The 22,931-nt window shown below is 36.5% G+C and overlaps 1 protein-coding gene across 2 annotated transcripts in view; it reads left to right on the top strand.

The window, feature by feature from the left end:
* Positions 1-4,597: 4,597 nt before the first annotated feature.
* The window catches only part of NEBL (nebulette), a 144,005-nt gene continuing 125,671 nt past the window's right edge, over positions 4,598-22,931 (top strand). Inside the window, exons 1-4 of one of the 2 annotated variants that reach the window (XM_036761956.1) lie at positions 4,619-4,993; positions 5,121-5,192; positions 13,655-13,759; positions 19,648-19,758. In XM_036761956.1, the coding sequence (XP_036617851.1) occupies positions 4,907-4,993; positions 5,121-5,192; positions 13,655-13,759; positions 19,648-19,758 (375 nt within the window). In that variant the 5' untranslated portion in view covers positions 4,619-4,906. Of the gene's footprint in view, positions 4,994-5,120; positions 5,193-13,654; positions 13,760-19,647; positions 19,759-22,931 lie in introns of both variants that reach the window. The other variant, XM_036761958.1, reaches the window with a different exon arrangement.

The raw sequence follows: 22,931 nt of genomic DNA, 5'->3' as shown, positions 1-22,931 counted from the left end.
CGAAACTGAGTATGATTTGCTTTAGGAACAGTCAAATGGTACAAAAATCATGTGCCCAAGCTCACCTGGGAGGACTGGATAGTGATGTCCTTCCCATTAGATCTCAGTGTTTAGGTCCTTAGTAGTACCCCCATTTCTGCAGGAATAAAATTACCGAAATAAATTTTTGAACAAAATGTCTCACGACGTAAATGAAAATCCTCAATAAGTAAAAGAGATTAGGAAAAATCTAGCTCGGTTATTCCCCTCTTGGGGAATGTCAGCTTAGAAAATGTGTATCACATTATAACATTGAACTCTTCTTTAAAAAAATGGAGAAGAAAACAAGTTTGAGAGGAAATTCTGAAATAAGATAATTATCCACAGAGAATACTCTCTTCTTATTCCTTGAAACAGATCTTTGAGTGTTGGCAAGAGAACTGTGCTGTGACAAACAACATCATGGGTTTTTTTTCCCTTTTAGAGGGAAATTGATCAGAATTGTATAAGAATTTTTATAGAAAAGGGGAATGTCGCTATCTTAAATCACAAACAACTGTGGCTCTAAGTTGTCAAATTCCGTGTAAACAGGTCAGTCTAGTAAGGTTTTATTTGTAAAGTAGTGACAATGAATTTCTCCAAGATAATCTCCTTGCTTCCAAGAACCTGTGAAATCAGATTTTGACATGAGGCAATCTGGCTTTGTACATAGAGTATGAGATTTGTTTAGAAAATCTTTGTTCTAATGGTGGTTCTGCCCCTATATTAGCCACATTGCCCCCCTACCACTTCTGTCCTCCCTCCTCTCCCCTCTTTTCTTTCTCTGTCTATCTGTCTCTCTCTCCTCTCCCCCCTCTATTTCCTTTTCTCTGAAAGAAAAGATTAAATCAGGTAACCTCAAAGGTGCTGTCTGTATCTCAGATTGTTTCTGGAGCATATCCTGGAAAGAAAGAGCCAAGGTTATTCGGGCCATATTTTTAATTTCTTGTGTTTTTAAGGAGCATGGCCAATATTCAGTTAGAATTTACTGACTGATGGGCCTCCTGTTCCAATTAATTCATTATGTCAAAGATTAGAAACATCAAAAAACCATCCTCCTTGAATGCAGAAGGAGATCCTGTAGTATGTATAATAGGATTTCTCCTTACCATGTTGTATGCAAATGTTATAGTACTGTAAATGTTCAATCACACCTCTTCAAATTTTGGAGAGGCTCTCTGCCTAAAGTGCTAGTCATCTGAAGGAGAAGAGGAAGACAATTTTTTTTTTGTTATCTTGGCTTACCTCTTTCCACAGCTATTACTGATCTTTAGCAGGGAGCGTAGGATTATAGTGTGGAAGAACATTGGATTCAGATTCAAAAGACATGGGTGTGAAACATGGTTCTCCAGTTAAACGTGCAACTGGGGAAAAGTCACAACTTCCCTGAGTCTCAGATTCCCCATCTATAAAATGCAATTAATCATACCTGCATTACTTCTGGGGTCACTGGATCAAATGATGTAATCTCTGTCAAGTGTTTTATAAACCTTGAAGAGCTGCATAAAGACAAACTGTTGAATAGTAAATCAGTTAGGAGCTTTGAAGGGAATGGTGAAGACTCACCTTTGGTGACTCCCTTAACTTCTCTGATTTCTCATTTTATTTATCTGTAAATCTGGGATAGCAATACCTGTTGTTCATTACCTCCCTCACAGGCTCATTGAAAGGATCAAATTAAAGAAAGTATGTGAATGCCCTTTGTAAATTATTTTATAAATGAAAGGTATTATTTCTTTAAGAGAAAATGGAGCTAGAAACTAGGTCTTAAGGCTTCAAGTTCAGTGCCCTCTTCACCAGTATTGTACTTGGCATCATCTTGAAGGTAAGATGAAAGATCATTTTGTGAAATAAAATCCTTTTCTGGTGCTATATCTGGCAAAGGTACAAAGAGCTCTGTAACTACTAAACTTTAACTGTTGTTCTGTGGAGTTCTCCAGTTTTCAAGGACTTGGCACTGGAATCACAGTTTTAGACTATGGAGATTATTTAGCCCATCTCCTTCATCTTACAGACAAGGAAACTGAGGCTTACTGAGGTAAAGTGACATGTACAAAAGACAATAAAGTAGCAGAGATAGGATTTGTATCCAAATCCTTTAAATTCAACCCTGTTTTTCTTCCTTCAGCCATTGGCAGGGGTTCACATAACTTTTTTTCAACTTTTTGCCTGGTTTATTCCAATAACGTTAACTGATCTTTTCACCTACATTCTCTCATTTCATTCCAATAGTTGGTTCTGATTATGTTACTCCCATATTTGAAATCTTGGAATGCCTACTTGTCCTCCCAACCCCTTATCTCCCAGATGAAGTCCAGTCTGACATTTAAAGCACCCTGGGATGTGATTCCATCATGCCTTTTCTGGTCTTACCTGACTCTCTTCCTCTCCACGTAGTCTCCTCTTTTGTCAAACTGGACCACTTAATGTCCCTTGGGTATGTCCTATACTTTCCCACTGCCATGATTTTTGTCATCTTATTTGTTACCTGTCTTTATAATGTTCTCTCTCTCATCTCACCTGTTGAGATACTCCTATGCATCAAAGAAGGACAGGTTCCGTGCCCTCTTATGCCCCTAGGGATCGGGGAGCAGCTCTGATTCTGAGGGTTATGTTGCTGTTGAAACCAAGATAATAATGTCTATCATTGTATACCACTTTGTTTATGCCATTCAAAAATATTCAAGTCTTAACCAATTAACCAGTATTTACCAACATAATAGTGTAATCAAGTATTAACCAATCACTTCACCTGTGGTATTTTGTTTCTCTTCTTTTTTTTTCCTTGTCTTGGTCTTTCCCTCCACTTTCTACATTGTATTCTTCTTGCCTTTTCCTTCAACCCCTCTTCCCATTCCCTTCCCTCTTGCAATACACAGGGATCTCATCTCAAAAGGCAACATGATACGGAACTAAAGTATTGTGGAATTTTTCTTTTGTATTTAATTCAGTATGTTTTATAATAATAATGGTCATATAGAGCTTTAAACATTTTCAAAATATTTTCTTAGTTGAACTTTACAGCACCTCTGTGAAGCAGGTAGTGCAGCTATCATCACTGCTATTTTAAAGAAAAAGAGATTAAGCTTCCAGAGGGGAAGTGACTTGCCTGTGGTCATACAATCAATAAAGGTCAAAGGCTAGTTTTGAAACCAGGTCTTCATGCCTTCAAGTCTAGTATTCCATTGACTATGCTAATCTGTATTTCAGTCTTCCCATTTTCTCTTCCCTTAGTTTTAGAAACACATAAACTGAATATTGTTTATTTTGTTAAGGAAATCTTAAGTTGTATTTTGTATTGACTTTCCATTTCCCTTTTCTGTTATCATTGATTGAAGAAAGAATGAGGCACTTGGAATTTTTATATATACCAGATTTAATTTCTTTCTCTCTCTGTCTTCCTCCCTCCCTCCCTTCCTTCAACTGAAACCACAGTGGTATGATAGAAGAAGTCAATGAATTCCAATTCTAGCTTTGCCATTAAGCAATTTAGTAATTAAGAAATGTAGGTAAGAATGAGCAACTCAGGCTCTGATCTTAATTCTTCCATTAACCAGGATCATAACTTTGAACAGGTCACTACTTCTCTTTCAGCCTCAGTTTCCCCATCTATAAAAGTGGCAAAACTACTAAATGATCTCAAAAGTCATTAATTTCTGCTTCCTCATCCATAAAATGGACCTGCTATACAATGATACTAAGATCCTTTCTAGCTATACGATGCTTTGATTTTGTGGTCAGGGTTGACACCATGTAAATATGTAGAGGCAATAAGGAAGGCAGGGCAACAATCATTCAAGCATTTAGTGGGTGCTAGGTACTGGGCTGAGTGCCAGGGATACAGATAAAAGGAAAAAGAAAAATAATTTCTGACCCCAAAGAGCTTATATTCTGATTACGAAAGGCAGCACATAAAGGGTGCCTGAAAAGAGGGTTTTGGGGTGGGGTGGGGCAGGGGTACCCCCTGACAGGGGATGGTGGCAAAATTAGTAGAATCAGAAGCCCAACTGAGAAAGAAGCATGACCAGTCTGGGCTTCTCCCCTAAATGACCTTGGATTATGGCAGACAACTCAGAAGGCTTTCTCTTCTGAAAAACATTCTACATGAATCTTTATCTTGGAAGTAAGAATGGTTTTAGAAAAACGAATGTCTTTACATACACGTGTACACACACCAACTTTACAGAGCTTTAAGCAATTTCCAAAAGTGGGCCTTTTTAGAATATTCTCTCTAGACTGTGGCTGTTAACTAAAATTCCCAAAGGACATTTGTCCCTCTTAAATTGAATTTGGTGAAAGGAGTGAAAATTTTCCAAACTCTTTCTCCCTTCCCCCTCCCCTCCTTTCCCTTACAGCCTCACCAAAGTAGAAGTATGCCTGACATTTGAGGGAAAGCCTGATTTAGATAAGGTTGGAGAAGCTTCAAGATAACAGGCTTTAGGCTTGCCATATCTTAAGTGTTATAACTGGGCAGTTTTCTCATAATCTTTTAAGTCCCTCTGACCCTTTCAACCTGTTAGTTTTATGAATGGTCTCTTTGTCTCCAAGGATTGAATTAGAGTGCTATAACTTAATCTGTTCTTTTGAATTTCTTAACTAATTTAAAGAAAGTTGACTATAAAAGATCAGACAATTGAATTTTATAAGTTAAAAATTATTCCTGCTCCTGAAGATTGTAGCTGACAAATTGTCCATGATGCCTTTCTGTTCCCTCAAGCCCAATTGAGATAAAGGATGTCAAATGTAAGCTAAATAAGGAAGAGGCCTTGGAAAGGTTAAACACAGTGCAGGACAGCAGTCACTGAGAGCTCCAGGAAGCTCTTGTACGTAAAAACGATTACCCTGGTAGATTTTAAAATTTTAAAGGAATTTTTCAGAAACAACAAACATGAGAGTACCCATCTTTGAGGATTGCAGAGATGAAAGTGAAGGAGAGAAATCTGGGGAAGAAGATTCAGAAGATGAAGAAGAAAAGGTGGGTACCACTTACTTGTTTCCAAAAGTGTTTCACTGAAGAGCTGTTTTGCATTTTACAAGTTGAGTGATCTTGGATTTATTCTCCTTTCTCTCTCTCTCTCTTTTTTTTGGGGGGTGTGGCACAGGTATTCCTTAAACCTGTCATTGAAGACCAAAACATGGAATTGGCTAGAAAATGTACCAAGCTAATTAGTGATGTGAGTAAATGAAGCATTTTATTGAATTCGTAGCATGCATGCTATTGTGTCATTAAGTTTTAGAGCTTGCAATGACTTGATGACTTTTGAGATCATTTAGTTAGCTTTGCCATTTTTATAGATGGGGAAACTGAGGCTGAGAGGTAGTACTGCGTTCGAAGTTAAGATCCTAGTTAGTGGCAGAATTAAGACCAGAGCCTGATTCTGCTCATTCTTACCTAGTATGGTTCTCTTTCCTACGATGCCATCCTACAATTCTGGATGAAATAATGTGCATAGTTCTTGTAAGGAATAAGGTTTGTTTCATAAGTAATGAATTGTTTCCTTTGAGAGAAATTTCAGCTCCTAAGCGATGAAACTCCAGAGCCAAACTCAGAGGGGAAGCATTTTGTTCGAAGTTTGGTCAGTGCTAGTTTTATGTGTGTGTTTGTGTATGTGTGTGTGTATACACATAAACACATACGCACATATACATATATGCATATAATTATTATAATTATATATATAATTCACTGTAACATTTTCATTCTATTGTTTCACTGGAATTGCTACAGAAAATCTAGAAACACAAAGGAGACGTTGCTGTTTACACAGTACTAGAGAGTATTGTTTCTAGAACAGAGGGAAAATGGCACATTTCAAGGGGTTAGATGAATGTTCCTTCATTTAGAACAGGAAAGAGATGAGATCCCATTGTCCTCATTTGTTTGGTTTGTGCAGGGTTGTGATTGATTTTCTTTTTGCCTGTTTTCCTCTTGTTTTTAAAATGATGAAAAGGATCAGGGCATTCTATGCCTTTTTATTTCTTCTTTAAAGGTCAAATATTATAAATTACTTTAGAAATAACTTTTAATAGAAGGAGTTTATATGTATGATTTTATACTTCCTTCTGATATTTCAGAGGGATCCCAAGAGTAGTGGTCAGTGTGGGTGGGTGTTCTGAATTCCTGTTTATATCAGATTTGCTTTACTACCTAAAGCCTTGAAATTTAATGATTTTTTTCATTACATTGCTTATAGCCAGAAATACTATTAAAAATTTTAACCCAGAAACCCTGTAGCAAACTATATTGTGATTGAGATGGATATTATTCCTTAAATCATCATAGTTTAATAATTGATTTTAATCTTCTGGTCTCCCTGCTTTTGTCTTCTTTTATTTCATTTAATACCTTATCCAATGAGATATTTTGGTGCTTAGCACAGTGCCTGGCATGTAGTAGGTGCTATATAAATGTTAGCTATTATTATTAATATTAATTCTCATTGGCAGAGAAATACTCTAGTTCAGATGAGGTAACCCTCTTTTAAAAATTCTTGATGGTGCTCCATTGTAGAAGACTTTAAATGTCCTTTCCAACAGCCATTCAATCTGCTTTGTGATACAGTACTTATACCCATTACTAGACTGTAGTCTATGTGAGGGAATGCCTGTGTCTTACTCACTTCTGAAGCTATATCATCATTTTATCAAAATGACTATAAAAAACATAAAAATAGTCATTCCGAGTGAGAATTACAGTTTAAGCTGCCCAGTGTGTGGAAATGGAGACAAAAGATTATCATATAGGAGGGCGTGGTAATCTTTCCTGATGGCAGCCTCAGGGTTTAAGTGTAGACATTCCAACATCCAAATTTGTTTAATACTTGTTATAAGTTATGATGCCATCCATGAATTTGTCTAAATCTTTTGTGAAGGCATTTGTTTTTAGTCTGTGCGACCTCCTAGAGTAATTAGCTCCTTATGTTTACTTCCTATTGTAGTAAGACTGCTAAGATTCAAGAGGAGAGATAAATTCCAGGTGGATTGGAAATCAAAGAACTTGGGTTTGAATCCCAACTCTTCTACTGAAAACCTATGTAGACCTGGCCAAATAATTTAAAGTTTTGGGGCCTTTGTTTCTTCTTCTAAAAAATAATGGGTTTAGACTAAAATGGTGAGATGGCATTGGACAATCCAAAGAACCCCGAGCTTGACAATACAAAAACAGAGCCCCAGTCCCAGCTCTGTCCCATAGTACCTGTGTGAACTCAGTCACATTGTTCTAGAGCTGTAAGGGACCTTATATGTCATCTTCTCGTTGTGGTTGTTGAGTCTTTCTCAGTCCTGTCCGACTCTTCATGACCCCATTTGGGGTTTTCTTGGCAAAGATACAGGAGTGGTTTGCCATTTCCTTCTCCAGCTCATTCGACAGATGAGTAAACTGAAGCAAACAGGGTTAAATGACTTGCCCAGGGTCACACAGCTAGTAAATGTCAGAGGGCAGATTTGAACTCAGGAAGGAGTCTTCTTGACTCCAGGCACAGTGCTGTATTCACTGTGCCACCTAGCTGCCCCAATATGCCACCTAGGCCATTTTATAAATGAGGTAATTGAGTATTGAGTTTCCTCATCTCGAAGATGAAGGTTTTGAACTAGATAAGGTCTAACGTCCCTTTCAGCTCTCGACCTGTCATCCTATGACCTCTTGTCACTCCAAACCTCATGATTCTGATCGTCACATCACACAAATTCTGGTTTCCTTGGATTTAATGAACAAGATGTCGACACTATCCATTCCTTTCATTATTTTCCAGACACTGATGATATTCCTTTAGCTTGTGGATCTTCAGACTGAGCCGTCTTAACATTTTCAACCTCCCTTCTTTCATCTCAGTCACTTTGTCTTTCTCTAGATGCTGACAAGTTCTGTATCTTCCTTGAGGTTTGGTAAGAAGCAATGTAGAAGAAATTATTTGATCGAAGGCACAATCTTTAAAATCTTCCCAAATGCCAGATAATAGATATTATATATGAGATGGAAAATAATTTGTTCATTTGTTCATACATTTGGTGAACTGTACACACTATCCCGGGTGGTGTTGTGCCCATACAGTGTGCAAAAGTGATTTTGTTTTGGTGATGCCATTCCTAATGATGACTACCATTTTGTCAGGTGCTTTGCCTGCAAAAGCAAACCTGGTTAATATTTTCAGGTTATTATTGACATTGACTCTCCAGTTTCTTCTCTGAGTTGAAGTAGCTTGAAAATCCATCTTCTTTTAAGTAGCCTTACATTATTTTAGACTTACCAGTGTGGAAGTTCACTTTTCTGCTCACTCACACATCTTTGCAAGATCATCTTGTAGTTTCTCTCTATCAGGTTGACGTTTCAGAGCCTGGAAGACTTCAATGGCGCTTGCTAACTTGATAATTTCACAGTGTGTTCTTCCTTCCACATCATTAATAAAATTGGTACTGAAAGCTGGTCCTAGAACCATAATTTAGGGCTCCCAAAGCTCTTGGATTGCCCTTCTCTATGCCACTCATCACATTCTATCTTATACTTTTTTAATTTGTGTATATCTTCTTTCCTGTAATAGATGCTATGTTCTGTGTGAACAAATACAATAGAGTTGTAACTATAGTATTGGAAGGGCTCTTAGAGGTCATCTTATTATTTTGGGGGAAAGCTAGATGGTGCAGTGGATAGAATGCTGGGTCTGGAGTCAGGAAGACTCCTGAGTTCGAGTCCAGCTGTAGATACCTACTAGCTGTGTGACCCTGGGCAGGTCACTTAATGCTATTTGCCTTAGTCTTGTCATCTGCAAAATGAGCCAGAGAAGGAAATGGCAAACCATTCTAGTATCTTTGCTAAGAAAACCCCAAATGGGGTCACGAAGAGTCAGAAACAACTGAAAAACTATTGAAAAAAGTCTTTTTATAGATGAAGAATGTGAGGTCCAAAGATCATTAAATTATTTTCCTAGGGTCGCACAAGTAGCAAGTTTTAGAGCTGGGCTTTGAATTTAGATCTTCTGGTCCCAAATCTAACACATTTCCGCTATACTGTGCTATGATTATATCTTATTAATTATTTTAGTCTCTATCATGCCTTCTGTAGTATCTCATCCAAAGTTAATGCTCAATACCTTTCTTTTGAAAAGAATGAATCATTTCAGATTAGATAGTTTCTTATGCTCCTTTCAACAAAGATTTTCTGAATCATTGTGGGGTTCCATTAGTTAAAATGCTGTTTCTTAATATGTGACTATATTTATTATATTTGTCAGTTTCTAATCTCATGGGCTGGCTCAGTTTTAAAAAATCAATGTAGAACTGAATCAAAGCCTTTTTCGAAAGTGAAGAAAAGATAAAATACGTTGTTGTCTCTTGATTCTTATTTACCTCAAGCAGATAGGAAATATAGTGCATGCATGATTTTAACCTTACAGATATAATTTTGTCTTTGCCCCAGTAGAGCATGTTTAATGTTCCTTAGATGTCCAGTGATCCTATACTTTATTAAATAATTTCACCAGTTTATCTGATAACCTCATTATTCTGGAGTTTCCAGCAGACATTCTGGAAGCCTTTTTATGGATCAGAGCCCATAGACGGAGATCACTTGCAACTATGAACTAACAGTTCCATTTTCACTTTTCTTCAAAATCCCTGGTGTGTTATACATTAGGATAGGAAGACATAAAGGACTAGGAATCTGCATTGCTGGATTGGGTATCCATATTAATGAAATGATAGATCCACTTACTTATTCCATTGATTCCAAATAATTTATTTACATTTAGTTTATAAATGAGGTCTTGGACATTTTGAACATCTTCTGTGATTCATACATTTATTATTTCTGCACTGTTTACCAAAACTTAAAAAAGGCAATGAAAAATTTCTAAGCACTTCCTCCATAAAGGTTGGAACAAAAAATTCATTGAGTTTTGGCATTATTTTATGTTCATCTGTGATTGAATATTTTGAATGGCCATGTAAAATGGTCCCATTGATTTGGTTTTTCATTTGGATATATTTAAAAATCCTTTTCTTACTGCCTTTAGGGTTCCTTATATAAGGTATTTCTCATATTCTTCTTTACCTACCTAATTTCTGTTTTGGGCCTGACCTCTGATGCTCTTTGGATTTCTTGTTATTTGTGCTTTATATATTTGAATTTTTTTTTCTTTGCATGATAGTGTTTTGTTTTTTAAAAAGTTAGTAATGAATTATAGGTTCAAGTGCCCTTTTTGGGGAAACATTGATTCTATTAGTTCAGTCAGTAACTAGTCAACTCAATTAAAAAAAGTCAGTCAAATATCTTTTAGATCAAAATGACCAGTTATTCTTTGTACTGATAATATCATAGGTCCAGGTTAAAAAAACATTGAAACATTGCAACATCCCACATGCCAATGCCCATCTCCTTTCCTTATGAGGGGAAAAAAAGTATGTACATCCTACTACTGCTGCTGCTGCTGCTGCTGCTGCTGCTGCCGCCGCCGCTGCCGCCGCTGCCACCGCTGCCGCCACCTACTACTACTTATGTGTGTCTGTAGAAATGAAATGTTCTCCTTATTATAGTACAAGTTTTCATTATCTTACCTTGGAAATAAAAAGTCTTTTAAAAAGAAAGGTATTGAGCATTAAGTTTGGATAAGACACTACAGAATATAATAAAAGTCTCAACTTAGAGTCAAGGAAATTCCACTACTTCTGACACAAAAATAATACTAACGAATGTCATTTTTTAAAAAGTGGGGATTATTTCCTTGTCATTTTAATGGAAAAAAATTGGTGAGAACAAGAAAATTAGAAATACTTTTTTATAAACAACTAATTTCTTTTTAATTTATGAAAAAATACAAGCATTTCCATAACATAGTAGAATAAAAAAGATGACTGCATATGAAACTGCAAATTTATTATGTACAACTTGCTATTCTTTTAAAATATATAGTAAAGTTGTCATATAAGTTTCTTTTTTCCCCTTTTCTCTCCATCCTTCCAGGCTTAGAGATGGCTACCATTAGACACAAAAATGTGTGTATATGTATGTATATGTATGTGTGTGTATATATATGTGTGTGTATATGTATATATATATATGTAAAAATCATACTATACACACTTTTGTTTATTATCTCTAGGGGTGTAGATAGCATCTTCCTTCATAGGTCCTTTGTAGTTAATTGGGATATTTATAATATTCAACATGACTGGAAATTGCAGGGATGCCCATCAGTTGGGGAATGGCTGAACAAGTTGTGATATGTGATAGTGATGAAATACTAGTGCGCTATAAGAAATGACGAGCTTGTTGATCGTAGGAAAACAGGGATGGACTTGCACGAAATAATGAAGAGCAAAATGAGCAGAACCAAGAGAAGGCTGTATACAGCAATAGCAGTATTGTTTTAAATAAGCCACTTTTAAAATATGGGGGACAAGAAGGGGGAAGAAAGAGGAGAGGTGACCATGAGGGGAGGCATGAACCCTGTCTTTTCTGTTTGTCAGTTCAACAGAGAAAGAAGTTAAATATTTAACCCTTTTTCCAGTACTCGTGTCCTGAACAAGTTACTTATGTCAGTGCTTATCAGAAGGCCTAACACTCCATAACTGCACACAACACTACAGTGAAGAATGTGCAAGTGACGAGAAAAAGGTGGCACTACAAGATTAAAAATAATGAGTCAAACATTTGCCTAATCATTATCGCAGGTCATTTTGCCATCAGTTATATAATGGGAACACTTGCATTTTCTCTCTTTTTTAATATGCCAAAGTAATATTGTTTATTATACAACCATCATTGCTTTAATTACTGAGTTTAATGGTTTCCAGAAATCCCAAATTATATCTAATATCTGAGGAGAAAGGGATAAATTTGTTCGCCAAATACTTAAGTCCTACCGCTTTTTTCAAACAATAAAGGAGCATACTTAACATCTGAAACTTAAGATAGTCCTAGATGCCAATTGCTCACGGACTTAGCTTGATTATCTTTAGGAATCATTGTATAGTTGAGATGCCTGATAAGACATGATTTGCTGTTACTCAGATTTGACTACACTATAGGGTAAATCGTGTCCCTGAAATACAGCTGCATTAGATGAAAGGCCTCCCCAACATGATTATTCTATGAATCAGGTAACAATCTTATTCCCTAGCACCAGTCTTTTCGTATTTGGTATGATGTTGCGTAAAACTGTGTTATATTATCCCTTATTATTCCACTCCTTAGAGAAAACAGGCTTCTTGTTATCTAAGTACAACCGTTCCTTCATTCAGCTGTCCAAATGGCTTTCCTAATGTATGTGTCACATCATTACCCTGCTCTAAAACCATCACTGGTTCTCCACGATCAGATGTAAAATGAACTCCTTTGCCATTCACAGCCTGTCCAAACCCAATTCCTACCTACCTTTCTAGTATTATTTTACGCTAGTCCCTTCATATACACTGGGATATTCTGTCGACCCTGGACTATTTTATATACCCTGATCTTTTCTTCTCTTCTCCTGCTTCCATGGATGTATATGCCTTCTACCATGTTAGAAAAGGATTCTTTGTCTCCTCTTCTCTACACCTTATGCAGTGTTTGCAACGTGTACTCCTTCAAGACTCACCTTTGAACTCACTTCTTCCATGAAGCCTTCCCTGATCTTCCCTGTCCTCTAACTAGAAACAATGCCTCCCATCTTAGATATTTTATAGCATTTTGTTTGACTGTACACTTAATTATAGTTTAACTTAAAGTTATTTTGTACATGTCTCACTTACCCCTGTTAGATGGTGAGTTCCTGGAGGATATGCCATCTGAAATCTTTCTAACCCCATGTGAATGAGAGGCAAACATGGGATAGTGCATAGAGAATTAGGCTTGGATACAGGGAGATCTGGGTTCAAGGTCTTCCTCTTACATATACTGGCTGTGTGACCCTGGGAAAGCCACTTAACTAATCAGTGTTTGAGGTAGCTCTCTGAGAAGTAGTAGATAGGCTGAGGACCTCCCTGACAAAATTTTTCTCCTCAGGGAATTTACTATTTCACTACAATCACAGGACCAGTTTATCTCTGTTATATTCCCCCATGCCTATGCAAATAATATTAATAAATATTTAATTATGAAATTAATCCATTTATATATAAATATATAAAATTTATATACATGTACATGCATATATATATATATGTATGTTGAGGTTTGGTGAGAACCAAATTATGTGTATATATATATGTATATACTTACATACATACATATATATACACACACATACATATATACATACATACACATACATACATACATATATATGTATGTATGTATGTATGTATATACACGCACACACACACACACATGGGTTTTCTCATTGCTCTTCAGAATGACTCTCAGTTCCTAGGCATTATCGTTTTATTTAATTGTTAGGGATTGTTACGTATTTGTCTAGGACAGTGTGGTATCCTAGCTAGTATTCTCACCTATAAAATGAAGAGTTTTTGCTTGATTTCTCAGGTTTTTTTCCAATTCTTGATCAGGAATTCCAGCCATCTTTATGCATTTGGTGGGGAGAGTGCTCTTTGAGAAAATTTTAAAGGAAGTTTCTTACCAGTTTCGTTGAAGAATATGTAATAAAAATGTTGTTTGTTTCACCTTAAGGTCAAACTTACATTGCTTTATTTCTTTTTTTAGATCCATTATAGAGGAGAGTATAAAAAGTCCAAAGACAAGTGTACATTTGTACCTGACACCCCAGTGCTAAACCATGTAAAACGTATAGGTGCTTTTATTTCTGAGGTAAGATAATGGAAACTTATAAAATATTTTATTAATAAGAGTGTTTCATTCCTATAAGCATGTAGGTCTCAAAATGAAGTTGGATAACATACTTGGAAAAAAATCAGATTAACTTTCTATTAAAGACTTATAATCTGTGTTAAATATTAATTTAAATAGTGCTTCTGAGATTTTATATTGAATAACTAAAGTAACAATGTTAGGATTCATTATTAATTTACCTTTCCAAGTGCCTTGTGATTTCCAATTTGTTGTTCTGTAGGATAATGCCAAGAGATGGATATCCTTAATCCTGAATATGTGTTAAGAGCATTTTAATTTTTTAAATAATGAGTATAGGATTAATGTAGTTGGCAGATATGCAGCTAATTTATTTTAATTATTAATTATTAAGGTACCCTGAAAAATAGTAATCATTATTATCACTTTACAGTGATAGTTGCGTATTGTCACCCACTGGCAGAAATTGTCAATGGACAAAGAAAAAATATGCTAGATACATATTTTGTTTCATTCTAGTGATATTGGTTTTGTTATTAAGGCCTCTTATATATGCATCATATTTCCTGATGTGATATATAAGAAATGTATACATTCAGGAGATCAAAATCCATCCATGTCCTCTTACCAAATAATTCTTATAGGATCATAGATTTAGAGCAGCAAGGAACTCTCGGGGCCACCAAGACCACCCCCTCTCATTTTGCAGATGAGGGAACCGAGGCTATGAGAGTTTAAGTGACTGACCCAGAGTCATGCAACTAGTAGGTGTCTCAGACAAGATTTGAACTTGAATCTTCCTGACTCTAGTCCTACTTCTCTAGCCACTGTGCTATCTAGTCCTTGATATAATCTACGCATTGAGCTCCAGGGATTCCTCTAGATCTTTAAATGTTTCTTGAATATAAATGCAGCACTCAGCAGGTGCAACTATTTTGTTTGTTTCTTCCATTCTTGCTATATGATTAACACACTTTCTTTTCTAGACCTTAAAGAGTGCCCTTGAGACTATCTTATGGTACTTCTTGTACATAAATCATTAATCATAATATTCTGCACCCTCCCCCAATGGTTCAGGTCACATCCCCAAATGCCCATTCCATTGTGTCTGACTTTTTTCCATGGCCTCTCATCAAGTTTTCTCCCAAAGGGGATCCACTGAACATATTGAAGGCTATTGCAAAGTCATTTCATATTTCAACCCTTCAGGGACTGTGATGCTAAAGTTCACAGAATCACACCATTAGAAAGAACTTAGTGGTTATCCAGTGGTCCCATCCACTCCTGAAAAAGAATCCCCTCTATGACATGTGGTTACCCTAAGTGAGAAGAATCACACTGTATCTCAAAGCAGTTCATTCTTCTTTTGCCTAACTCATTTTAAAGATGAGCCTGAGTGATGTGACTTCCTTACAATTACACCGGTGGTAAGCAGAAGAACTGAAATTTAAACCCAAATCTCCTGACTTTAATCTCAGTATTCTTAAAGGGACAACTCGAAGTAATAGTTGGAAGTGTAAAGAAGCAGATTTGGGCTTGATGTAAAAAAGGACTTCCTAGAAGTAGGACTTATGCAAAGGAAGAATGGACTGCTTTGGGAGGTAGTGCAATTCTTCTCATTTGGGTTGACGTCATTCTGGGTGTGAAATTCAGCATCACAGTCCCTGAGGGGCTGAAGTGTGATGTGATTCCGCAATGGTCTTCACCATGTTCAGTGGGTCCTCTTCAGAAAAAAAGGTTGTTGAGAAGCTATGGATAAAATAAACAAATGAGCATTTTTGGATTTTTGACCTGCACCAGTGGGGAAGGGTGCAGAGTGTTACCAGCATCATTGGGGGGAGGGGATCCATATCAGTGAGATCCACTGTGGTATTCATTTTTTTGAGCCTTGAATTTTGCCTTCTTTTAACCTTTGTAGAAGAATCTCTAGAAATTATGATCATGCGACTTATAACATGCCCAAGACCTAGACAAGAAACTGGGCAGCAATTTGAAAGGAAATCCACTTGAGCTTGCAATATGTACCATAACTGCAAAAATTCTGCCCTTTCCTGATTCTTATCATTTAGTTTTCTGGTTTCTCTGAATTCTTTTGTAATTTTTATGAAAAAAATTTGAATTTTTTATGAAAAAATTTTAAACTTTTTTATGAAAGAACTTTAAATATTTGCAAATTGAAAGATGCCTCATGATTATCTCAAGAATCTTAGGAAAAGTTAGGGTGGGTAGGGGAAAGATCTCACTTGTAAATGGAAGACAATACAGATTTTCTAGCAAAAGGGATAAGGACCTATACTTTCATGAACATGGGCAACTCCTGAACGAGGGGAATTTCTCTGCCAGTGCATATTGGAACCTTCTCTGCATATTGCAATCTTGGAGAGCCGCATAGGACACTGAGATGAGAGGTTGCATGATTTGCCCAAGGGCACTTAGCCTGTATGTATCAGAACCTGGACTTGAATCCCAGTGTTCTTTCATCTTGTCTCTGAGGCAAGCTCTCCATCCACTGTGCAGTGCTGCCCCTAACAGATTTTTGTAAGGTGATGAAAATGTTAGCCCATCAGTAGAGTCCATTCATTTATTATGAGAGTGTTAGGTGCTATGGAGGATATAAAGATGGCCTGTCTAAAGACTTGCATAATATTATAACTTAGCAGTGTGGGATTTTTACTCAAATCCATTATTATTTACATAGGCTAACTCTGGTGATCTGTTGGATTTATGTAGCACACAGAACAGATGGATTAGCCACCCAGCTCTTTGTGAATGCTCCCTTATTTCCTTTCTTAACAAGCTCATTAAATGGTTATAAGTATTGAATGTCAATGTGAATGAGCTTGAAAAAAGCATACCCATTGATTTCGGTACAGCCATTTTATATGATCCCTTCAGATCAATAAAAACTTACATATCTTGAACTTTTTTTTAAATGTGAGGAAAGTCAGTTCGACAAATATTTATTGAACCCAACAAGTAACAATTATGAACTGGTTGAATGGCCAGTACAGTAAAATCTAGTGACTGGATTGATTTTCCACTTGTAGTTATCAGAACTTGCAGTAGAAAAAACATATAAATGTTTTTGGGACAGTTTCAAATTCTGAGGGAAAAGGACAAAATAATGTTGATATACATATACATATATATATATGCATATATATATATATATATAAAATGTGTGTGTATACATATATAAAACATATACATACACATACACACATATATACACACACACACATATAGGCTTTGGCATAAATTTTCCACTTAATTCTGTAAACCCTTTCAGACAGCCTACTCTGTTTGGCTACTGTGCTGGAGATGTAGAGACAAAAAATGTCATTTGCTCTTGTCCTAAAGAAGTTTACAGTTCAATAGTGGGGAAATGGTATGTACTGCAATAAAGAGCCAGAAGGGGTTGGCGGTGGGGGAGGCAGGACATGTTAAGTTTAAAAGAGAGTTCCAAGAACAGTACTATGAGAAATTTGAGGAAGGAGAGATTCGTTTTAATTAGGGGAGGGGGTGGTGATTGGGGAATTGGGCCGTGAAGAAAAAGAAAGAAAAATAGAGATGGGCCTGTTTTATTCCAAGCACGAAAGATTGCATGAACAAAAGCATGGAAATAAGTGGAAGGAGACAGGAGAAGAAAAAGGTAGGGATTGTTTAGTTTCTTTGGAGCTTAGTATGGAAAGGAATGAAATTCCCTCAATCATTAAGCACCAATTGTATGCGACCTACAAAGTTTAGATAAAACACACTTCCTGTCCTTCTGGACATTTTCTAGTAGAGGGGTAAAACACCAATACAGATAGCTAATGTATACTGTTACATGATGCGATAGGACAGAAAGCTATGAGATGTCTTGGGAGGAAGGTGGCTACTAATAAAAGAAGGCTTCAGGGAGAAGGTGGCGTTATGGTCTCCAAAAAGAATTTTGCCTCCCAAATATCCCCTGTGCTGATGCACCTCTCTGTCTTTGTTCATACTTTTCAGTGTGCCTGGAATGCCTTCTATCCCTATCCCTATTGAAATTCTACCCACTGGATCCCCTAAGGAGTGCTGAACTAGCCCAGGTTGGAAATGAAATGGGTCAAAGCTTCTGTGCCAGTCAGCACTGGGGTTAGGTCCATGGTTGGCCAGCTTGGATAAGAGAGGGAGAACCAATCCTTTTTCCTCCCTTAATTTGTTTTATATAAATTAACATGGCGGTAAGGAAACTGCTTTAATTTGTCTTCCCTTCCTAGAGTGGACAGTTTTAGAAGTGGGTCTGGAGCTTGGATTGAAGTTAGGTCTAGAAAATTAAATTTGGGAGTCACTGGCTTTGAGATGAGTTTATGGCACAGAAAGTACAAAAGAAGAGGACACAGTGCACTGCCTTGGGGAATAAACATAGTAGGAGCTTAATAAATGCGAGTTAATTTTTTAAAAACTGGATCAAATTTTTAAAAATTTATTTTATTATTAATTTATGGAATAAAACAAGCCTTTTCATAAAATAGCATAATAAAGGTAATTGCACATGAAACCTCAAATCTATTATGTACAACTTGCTATTCTTTTTAAATACGTAAAAATTATCATGTAATTAACTGAATATTAGAAATAGTAAAAGGAGACAGAAGGAAAAGTCAGAGAGATAGGAAAACCAGGGGAAAATGTGTCATGGAAGCCAAGGGAAAGTAGATTATTGAGAAAGGCAGTTTAGTCAAGTGCCATTTGCTACAGACAGAGTAAGGAATAACCCTGAAACCCAAAATGTTTCATTTTTAGGAAAACATTCAAAATTAAGAAGTGGAATTTGCGTATTGTGAAAAATGGAGGTAGTGAATATAGACCTCACTAGAAGCTTAATATTAACATCTATATAACTGTTTCAGGTGTAGATATATTGCTTTAGATATATCGTCTCACTTGTTCCCCCATTGTCTTTGTAAGGTAGGTGCTACCCCATTTTACAACTGAGGAAACTGAGGAAGAGACAAATTAAATGACGTGCCCAAATTTCTGAGGCATTTCCACACTCATATCCTTATGATTCCAAGACTAGCACTTTATAGGCTATGTCATCTAGGTGCCATTAATAAATATTTGTTGATTAGTTAGTACTTCCTCATCTGTAATGCAACTGTTCTGCCATGTACTTTTCCCAGTGAATGGATTTTGTTATTGTGATAAGTGATTATTTTAAAAGAAATTTGTAAAATCTGGATTGCTTCTTTCTTCTGAATCATTTTGCTGTGGAGTAGAAAATGGGAGTAGGCAATCTGTTGGGTTGATATTTTACCTGCTCCTGCCAAGAGGAAGTTATGTGAGTGGGTGTCATTCTGCCTTGGTAGTTTCAAACACTGAGTGTGGAGAATTAGCTGCATTTTTCAAAGGCTATGGATAGAAGGAAGTTAATTATTAGTTATATAAGTTAGTTATATAATTAATATATTATAAATAATATACTATAGTTATATAATATAAAATATAATAAAGTCTTTGCATGTAGGTCTTTTCTAGTGAACTTTAATAACTCTTACCTTCTCTAAAATTCACATATCTCATTATTCTGGTGTTTGCTTTACCACTGTTCAAAATATACAAACATTCTTAAATCTGCACATTCATAGATAATTTTGCTTTTTGAAACTTGCAGAGAATTAATGGAAATAGCAATATTTTTATTTCCTTGCTTCATTCAAAGCTGTCTCCATAATCTCTTGAATTCAGTTATCATCCATCTCTTAATACCTTGCCTAAAAGTTTCAGTTTTCTAAAAGTCTTGGAAGATTTTAAAAAAAATTTTTGATCCTCAGTTCAATTCCAGTAAAATGATTCTTTTAATCCTCTTTCTATATTCATGGCAAAAGAGAAAAATGTTATGTCTTCTTCTGTTTCACCAGGCAAAGTACAAAGGCACCATCAAGGCAGACCTTTCCAATTCTCTGTATAAGCAGATGCCAGCCACGATCGACAGTGTATTTGCAAGAGAGGTTTCACAGCTTCAGAGTGAGGTAAAATTTTCCAAAACTGTTGTTTGAGCATGGAAAGCAAAAGACATAATCTAATAAAAATGATTGAGAATGAATAATCATTTACATAATTATTATGAATAATTATTTACAGTTAGTTGTATTGTAATTGCAATTAATTGTAAAATAGAATTGTTTGTAAAAACTGGGGCATCTAAAGTCGAATGACAGTTAAAACCCAGTGGTGTATATATTTGTATTGATTTTAGAAAAAGGAAATCTATACATGATTATTTCAGGTAGAGGACAATGGTTTTTTTTGGTCACAAGATTCATTCAGTGATGCTTTTTGGTCATATGACACATTGGAATCCCATACATAGAAATTTCCTTAAAGATAACTTGGAGAAATTACTTTTTTAAATGTAACTTGCTATGTAAATGTGAGTGATATCATCATCATAATCAACTATGATTGTCATTGTCGCTGTCATCATCATCATCGTCAGCAACAGCAACAAGCATCATGGTTGTTGTCGTTGTCATTATCATCTTGCCATTTTTTTTTGCAATGAGCCCTGAAACATAGAAACTTGGCCACATATATAATGGTTAGCACCACAATTCCAATTCAGTGCTCTTTTAATCTGATCAGTATTTACTGAATTTCTTAGGTCTGTGTCTCAGTATCTTCCCACTGAGACCTTTTCAAACTAGAGGATTAGGGCACTGCAATAGACAGGTAAAACTTGACATTTTAGAGGCTGAAAATGATACAGATACCTTTGTGCTGCCACTACCTCTAACAGCTCTCTAACCCAAGCCCTCCTACCATCTCTGAGCTCTCCATTCTCAATAAAAGGATGGTATCCTAAGATATCCACTGGGAACTGTCCTTAAAAGATATGAATCTCTTATTTCAGAAGACTATGTTTTTGGAGAGAAATATTCCATGCTTCTAGGAAAGTCCTACTAATATTTTATAGCCAAATACTCAGAATCACAGAATTTCAGAGTTGGGAGAAAGTCAGCAGGCAACACGTGCAACCTATACCTGAAAATTCATTCCTATAACATACACAAAAAGTGACATTTAGCCTCAGCTTGAAGTCCTCCAGTAAGGGGAACTCCCAATCTCTAAAGATATTCTACTTGGGGATAGCTCTACTCTTAGGAAGTTTTTCATGTTATCAAAACTAAATTTACCTCTTTGCATCTTCTGGGGGTAAAAAGAATAATTCATTTTCCACATGATGGCCTTCAAATACATGAAGTCAACAATCATGACCTCTGCGCTCCCAGTCATCTCTTTTCTGGGGTAAACATCTATGATTCCTTCAAATGATTCTTATATGACGTGAATGAAAGGCCTTCACCATTCTGGTTGCCTCTCTTATAAGTTTGCTAGCTTATCAATGTCGTCCTTAAATTGTGGTGCCTAGAAGTGAACCTCTTTGAGGTCTGATGAGGGCAAAGTACAGTGGGACTGACACTTCCCAGTCCTAGAACCTGCAAGACCATGCAAGCTTTTTGGATTGTCCTGTTACACTCTTGACTTACACCGAGCTTAGTCTACTAAAACCTCTTGAAACTTTTCAAACAGCTGTATAACCATGGATCTATCTTGTATTTATGAAGTTGATATCTTGAATTTACACTGTACACTTTACATTTGTTCCTAGTAAATTTCATGTTATTAGCGTCAGCTCCATTCACCAATCTGTCAGAACCTTTTTGGATCTTGTCTCAGTCATCCATTATGTTAGCAGTTCCTCCCAGTTTCATTGTATCTACCAACTTTATAATCATGCTGTTTGTGCCTTTATCCAAAGCTCTGATAAGAATGTGAACTAGCTCAAGGCCAGTGGCAGATTCCTGGAGTATTCCACAAAGACTCATTGCTATGTTGGCATTGAAGCATTAACTTCTATTTTCTTTTTAGCAGTTGCCACTTATCATAAATGGTTGGGACTGTAGTCAAGACAAATCATGAAGAATGAGCCAAGAAGCTGCTAGAATGAATGGAAAGCTACTTTTTGAGCCTGCAGTTAACCAGTTCCAGATTCATTTAATTGTCCCATTGGTTACCTAGGTAGACAGCAGAGAATAATGAATCTGACCTGGATTTGGACCTGAAACCAGGAAGATCTAAGGTCAAGTCCTTCATCTGTTATCCTAGGCAAGTCATTTAAACTCTCAGAGCTCTCAGCCACTCTCTAAGGTTACAAATTGCAGAAAAGGTGTCACCTTGCTTTAGTAGCATTCATTCCCTTACCTGAGATATTCCTGTATCAGTGAAATTGCAGGCCTAGCTGTTATGCCAGTCATACTGCCCATGTCTCTCTATCTTTTCCACAAGTATATTCCAGTATTCCAGTAAATCCATGATTGGTCCATCATTGGTGTGGGCACTTCCTCATTGGTACAGATCATGGTTTTGTCTCTAGTGAAACTGAAATTCTGGGCATTACCTGTTCACTTTCCCTTCCTCCTTCATCTTTCATTTAATTCTTCTGTTTCTCCATTGTTTTCAACTTTATCCTATTCAAATCATCATGGTTTATGGTTCAGTGTGGAGTAAGAGTGTCATGATTCTGTGAAATAAATATGTAGATAAGGTCAAAAGTCCTGAGTCTGTTTCTTATCTTCTGTTTTCCAGAACAAATGATCAGAGTTCTTTTGTTCTTTTCTCTAGTCCCTTTGATCATCTCTGTGACCCTTTACCTTTCAGGGATGTACTTTCTTCCTGTTCATTGGTTCACAACCTTATCAGGAGTTCTAACTCTTCCTTGGAGATGGGCCTGCTTTCAAGACCCTTGGATGATACATTTACCTGACTTTCCCTCCTCCAGCCTTGATACCAACAAACATAGTTTAAAATCCTATGTAGACAGACCACCCTTTTTCCTTCATTTCACTTCACCCACACTGTGGTTTTTTTTTGGCAGGGAATGCCTAGCTTCCTTCATGGAGCTTTGAAAACGGATAATTCTTTTTAAATGTTGAGCCTTGGTATCATTTCCAGAACATCTTTTAGTACGTAGTAATTATAAAATCCAGCCTCTACTTAAGTCAGCAGTAAAGAAATCTCAGATACAGGCTGTGAAGCTAAAAATATATAAGATTGAGGTTCTACATCCCTGACCATGACTAACGCACACTTTATTTTTACCGCCAACATCTGGTCATCCATCTACTTGCTGATATAGGCTACT

The sequence above is a fragment of the Trichosurus vulpecula genome, chromosome 5 (assembly GCF_011100635.1).
Source record: "Trichosurus vulpecula isolate mTriVul1 chromosome 5, mTriVul1.pri, whole genome shotgun sequence".
NCBI classification, from domain to species: domain Eukaryota; kingdom Metazoa; phylum Chordata; class Mammalia; order Diprotodontia; family Phalangeridae; genus Trichosurus; species Trichosurus vulpecula.
The sequence above is the reverse complement of the archived record's forward strand: the minus strand, read 5'-3'. Positions and strand labels throughout refer to the sequence as shown.